The sequence below is a fragment of the Octopus bimaculoides genome, chromosome 4 (genome assembly GCF_001194135.2).
Source record: "Octopus bimaculoides isolate UCB-OBI-ISO-001 chromosome 4, ASM119413v2, whole genome shotgun sequence".
Lineage (NCBI taxonomy): Eukaryota > Metazoa > Mollusca > Cephalopoda > Octopoda > Octopodidae > Octopus > Octopus bimaculoides.
Window position 1 is genome coordinate 90,600,882 of NC_068984.1, and position 6,183 is coordinate 90,607,064.

Here is a 6,183-nt window from a genome sequence, read left to right on the forward strand (position 1 = left end):
ATATATATATATATATATATATATATATATATATAATGTCTATGTTTCAAGTTGTGTCCTTTCATGCCAAGAAGTTAACTTTGTTATTCACTAAAATAAGGAGTCAATCTGATTGACTTGAAGTCTTGAAAATGGTACCCCAACATGGCCAGAGTTAAATTATTGAAACCACTTAAAATGTGTGAAAATTATCAATATTTAGAAACTAACTTAGTGTCTAGGAAATATTTCAGTTATCAGCAAAATATGCCTGCAGGGTTGGCTGATGTTACTAAACCCTTGATCCAGAACCAGAATTCTTGACATTAAGGGATGTAATGGTACTTAAATTCGATTGGCTCTTGTATTGTTAATGGTAAAGTCTAACTTGGCTATAAGAAACAAAAAAAAATTGAAAAATTTCAGAACCGAGATAATTTTATTAAAAATTAGCATCACTTACGTTTAGATGGACAACCTAGAGGTGAAGAAAATGGTCGAGGTTGGAGAGACCCTCCACTCGATCCAATGACGCCACCATTACTACTAGTAATGCCACTGCTGGTTCCTGGAACTGCTATTGTACTTGGGGTTCCTGGGGCCACAGCTCCTTTTGGTGGCATACTTGTAACATTAGCTGGTGAGAAACTGCTGTCTGAAGCTGCTGATGTACTTGCCACAGCTGGTAATACTGTTGTTGCTGTTGCTGTTGCTGTTGCTGTTGTTAGTGTTGTTGTTGTTGTTGTTGTTGTTGTTGTTGTTGTAGATGACACTGTTGATGCTTTTAAAGAGAAATAAATTAGGCTACTGTAGCTTTTAAAAAGATTTACAAATGAATACGTACATAAGTAGGAATCAGACATCAGTAAACAATTAGATGATAAAACAATCCAAACAAGCATTGAAGAAAAGATACAACTTAGAATTGCTTTAGCAATAATAAAAAAAAACAATTGTCTAGAAGAGCAAATAAAAGAAAGTAGAGTAGAATTCTGATTTCAAGCATTGTGACCCTGTCAGCAGTTACAATGTTAATGAGTTATACACAGAATCAGTTAGTAGTAGGAGCTGCTAGATGCTAGAGGTAACAGGTAGTTTCTGGTGTGGATGTAATCTAAATAGAGCTGATGTTGTAATAAAAGTATAGAAGTTGAATTGTGAAAGGGATAGAAAAGGTTCAATAAGTTAATACCTATACAAGAATCAAAAGGTTCCTTCATCAAGTCAAAAAGAAGATTGATGAAGTATGTGTAAGAAGCATAACATTGCAAGACAATGCAACATGGGTACTGAATGTTGAAAATCTGTAAAGGATGTTGAGAAATAAGTATGATTTGATACATTTGCAAAAAAATTTGAGTGCAAATGGCTGGCCATTAAATGCATAACTGATATATACAGAAGACAAAACTACATGAGTATGAACATGTAATGTGAACAGATGACAAGTGTTGCATGCCAACAAGACTGAAGATGATGTGGAAAGAAGTGATATGGTCTTGTAAATAAATTGATAAAGAGTCAGGATGAGTAACAATGCTATTTTTCAGACCTATTCAACCTACACTTGCATAGAGAAACAGACCCCAAAATAAGGCTGGTAGTGACAATAAGGATAACATACTGAATTTAATCAGTTTTGAGACTAAATTAAGGCACCGACAAAGTGTGTAATTAAATACAGCTACACATATTGAGAAGTTACAATAAAATTTTAAATCCTCATTGTCACAAATTCAAACAAGATTACCTGGTGATAAATTGTGAGAAGCTGAATGCCCAGGAGACATTGAAGGCTGGATGTCTTCAGGAGATTCTTCAGTTTTTAATCTTTTACGGTTACCTTTTTTAGATTTTGCCTGAAAAAAAAATGGAACCAGGGAAATTAATCAAAATTGTTATAATTACATGAACTACTTTGTTTCTATAAATTCATGTAATATCCACTTTGCCTCTATATACATGTAAGCACACACAATTTATCAACAACTTACAATAGTTTCATATTTTGCTGCTGTTGCTGCCAATGTGCTTTCCATTGATTCCCTTCGAGCATTATCACGTGCTACTCGTTCCCGCTTTTCACCAGATACTTGAACACGTGCTGAAATAGAAATGAAATATTTTCCATTAAATTGAGAGGAAAATTATGATGACAACATTCCTAATGTTGCAATATTTTAATCATCACCCTATACTTTGATTAACACTTCACAACAAACGTTAGATGTATAAACTGAGTGATTTAGACTTTTGACATATTTTGAAATATAGTCAATCTTTATGCTTTCATTTGAATACAAGATACTTTCGTTTACCAATTTTTGACTCTTCAAGTTTTGATTACCATAATCAAAAGCAGAAAGTTTGAGAAAGATTTTTTATATCAGCGTCTTCTTTTTATAAACAATTAATGTACTAAAAGCATATCCTCAGAGATCACTTGGATTAATTTTGGATTTATGTTTTCATTGTAAGGTCCATAATAATCATGACTATAGATTGAGTGAGTGTCAATGATTCATGCACCAACATGTTCACAAGCTCTTAGATACTCAGTTTCTCTATATTCTCCTTCCTCTTCTCAAGGAGCTAAATGCATATACTCTTCCCACATGTCAGTTAAAACACTTCTCCCAGCCTCTCCTAATGAGAACTTACAACGTTCAGAAAATCTCTAACCACCAATGCATTTTCACAAACATTTGGCCAGTTGGGAAAAGAAGAATCTGCAAATACCCAATTCCTTATAGGCATTTAAAAGAAAATATTTTAGCCAGAATTTTTAAAGTGTAAAGACGAAAGAGTTTTAAAAGAAAAAAACTTGAGAAAAAAATGTAACACCTTTTGGATTCCACGTTTCATCTTTTTTCTGCTTGCCTCTAGGTTTAAATATATGTGGATCTTCATCATCAGATATGTCTAAAGATGGATAAACTAGAAAGGAAATAAAATAGCAGAAAATATAATGAGTAAAGATATACATAGAACTCATTACAGCTTTAAATTAAAGTGAAGTTCTGTAATTGCTGCATGTACAAGGTTACTTCAAAAACTGTAAATTCCAAATCCTTTGCGAATCTCAAGATTTTTCACAATTTTTTGGCTGATCTCATGATTCACATAAGGCTGACCAAAACCTTATGAAGGAAATTTAGTAAACTGAAACAGTGTGGAAAGAAACCTAAGGGACCATTCCTGTTACTAGGGAATAGACTTAATCTGTCACCCAGTTTGACACCATCATTTGACTCTAAGATGCTTTTAGCAAAGTCCAGTGTTGCAGGCATTTGGGCCTAGTCTTTGATCTGAGGATAACGTTCCCCTTTGGAGGCCCTGAGAAAGATTGTGGATAGTAAAAATAAGTTTTTACTATATTTTTGTAACACTATCACACTAGTATCAAGTTTAGATATTTCTGTGAGATAACAATTCTGCTGTTTCTTAATAATCAATACATTACTAACCAATAGCACCTAAGCTATCAAATTTGTATTAGACAGACACAACTCTGTAAAAAGAAGCAAATCATTAGATTACTAAACCTTACTTTGATAACAAATCAAGAAGTTCTTAAAATTAGTGATGGCATTGCTGGGCCATTGTTTACAAAATTAATTTGTAAAATGATCCCGGCTATACATATTAAATATGATTTTACACATGCATAGATGCATGATTTTTTCATATTTTGCATCATGTAAATATATATCATGAAAAATAATATTTATTTTCCCAGAAAGATAGATAATTATGGCAGTGTTCTTTCTATCACTTTCAACATTATCCTGTGGAGCTAGACTATCCCCACTAAATACTTTTCCTCTCTATCCATATCAACTTTAATAGATGGAAACATGCAAAGTGTATCCTATCTACAAAAAGAGGAGCCCATATTTACCCAACCTATTGCCTCACTTTCAATATCTCAGCTTTGATGAATATTCATGAATAATTACATCTTTTGTTACCATAAGTTTTTTGTCTTTCACAATAACTAGCAATACAGTTTTGGTAGATCAACCTTTATCCTACATCAAACAAGTGATTTTTTCAACAAAAGTAATGTTGTTATCTTTGATATCTGGAAAACTCAAGAACATCTAATGAAACGGCTCATCTGTGAGCTACAATGAACTCTCATTACTTGGATTACCAGTTACTTGACAGATTACTCTATCATAGTTGATATACAGAAAAGTCATGCTTCAATCCAAATTCTATTAACAGAAACAACTTTAATGAATGAAAATCCTGAAAACAACATCAATTATGACAACCAAGTTTCTTTCAAGAACACCACATCTAAAAAATACTCAAAACTATATCATCTTTATTCATAAAAAAATTTACAACTAAAATCTTCACAATTTCTATAAATGCTTGGTTTCAAAACTCTGATGATCATCTCAAGGTGGCTACATCATCATCATCGTTTAACATCCGCTTTCCATGCTAGCATGGGTTGGATGATTTGACTGAAGACTATATTTATAAATCAAATTGCAATTGAAACACTAAGCTTTCACTTTAGAGTCAAAACTACCTTAACTCAAACTAGAATACTGCTTTCGTATCTGAGACAGAATAACTGTTATATGCACAAATATTCTAGACTACACACCTACAAATGCCTACCAACATTGTTAAACTTTTACTTACTATAACACCAGAGCCACTAACATACTGACAAATCATGCTCTCGTTATGTGTATCATACCCTTACTATAACAGTTCCTGCTCTTCTGAACTAGTAATTAGTATACCACTATCAACCAAATTCATCTTCCTTACATCATACCCATCGTCTTGCTACTAAAACCCTCCACTAAACACTTTGCCCCAACTATCACTGCTTGAAATGCAACATTCTGCAACTCTCTGTATGTCTACATTTTCCCTATTCACTATGGGAAACCACAATGACCTCACCAGCCATAAAGGCCTTACAAAAACAATGAGTACAAGCCTTCCTCTGCAGGTTAAAATGCTAAAACGAAAATAAGTATACATTTTGGCAATATGTTTCATGGTTTTGGTGTTTGTTTTATAATTTTTGACCAATTTCTCATTTTTAACTTTTACAAAGTGTATACTTACTGTATTCATCATCTTTATAGCAAACTCCCAATTGCTCTTCTTCATCAGGTTGTGGACCTGACCATTGTTTACGACCTTTACCAGTACCTAAAGCAGCACCTCCTGAAAACAACTGTGGGCTCCCCATACGACTCATAGATAGCATGCCTTGAATGGCATCCCGCATTGTCGGTGATGGAGCACTGCTAAATAAAGAAATACAAAAAATGTCATATTTAATTAAACATATTTTGATGATTTAAGCAAGTGAATATTTGTAATGCCCACTGAAAATATATTAACTAAATTTAACTATTTACACTCAAAAACGATTTTAATATTGCTAATCAGTGAAAAGTAGTATTTTTCAAAATTTAGACTCAAGCTAAACTTTAGTATTTACTTACTTGAAAAGTCTTTCCATTACAATTGTTTACAAATAAAAAAAAGTACAGTAGAGTAGTAAATCATTTTAATAACTGAAGTAGCAAAGAAAAATTATCTAGTACTTAGGTATATAAAATCATGAGATTTAGCAGGCAGATCACAAATGATTAAGAAAACTAATACAACTAGGGTCATTTTATGCTGTCATCTTTCAATTAAAAAACTTCTTATATTTTTTAAAATGGAAAATTTGTTTGTAAGTTTTAAAATTTTCTCAATGCAGGCCTACCATATGTATTCACAAAGCTAGAAATGGCAACGAACAGAATGCAGATCAAATATTGAACTGCCATCCACAAAAAATCAACACATCTATATATATAAAGATGAGAATGTGTGTCTGTCTGTGTGAATCCCTAAAACTTGAGAACTACACAAACAATTTCATTCAAATTTTACACATGCCTTACTTAGGGTCCAGGTAGTGTTTTAGGCCCAAAAAGTTTTAACTTCTTCCTTAGTGCGAGGCCAGTGCAATATCACATCTCCTCCACTATTGCAGTATTACATGTCAAAAGTGAAACAATAACATCTCTCTATTGTAAATTCAGTTTCACTTGAATACTGAAACTATTAAAGTGAAACTATTATCTCACATATATACAGGCATACATACATATATACATACTTACATATATATAATATATATAAGGCTATATATATATATATATATGTATA

The 6,183-nt window shown here is 32.5% G+C and overlaps 1 protein-coding gene across 4 annotated transcripts in view; it reads right to left on the reverse strand.

Moving 5' to 3' along the window:
* Positions 1-6,183, reverse strand: part of LOC106875727 (histone lysine demethylase PHF8) — a 93,919-nt gene that overhangs the window by 2,942 nt on the left and 84,794 nt on the right. For all 4 annotated transcript variants that reach the window (XM_052967234.1, XM_052967233.1, XM_052967232.1 and 1 more), the window contains 5 exons: positions 5,080-5,264; positions 2,824-2,916; positions 1,974-2,083; positions 1,730-1,838; positions 443-760 (listed from right to left, as the gene is read on the reverse strand). In XM_052967234.1, the coding sequence (XP_052823194.1) occupies positions 443-760; positions 1,730-1,838; positions 1,974-2,083; positions 2,824-2,916; positions 5,080-5,264 (815 nt within the window). The remainder of the gene's footprint in view (positions 1-442; positions 761-1,729; positions 1,839-1,973; positions 2,084-2,823; positions 2,917-5,079; positions 5,265-6,183) is intronic.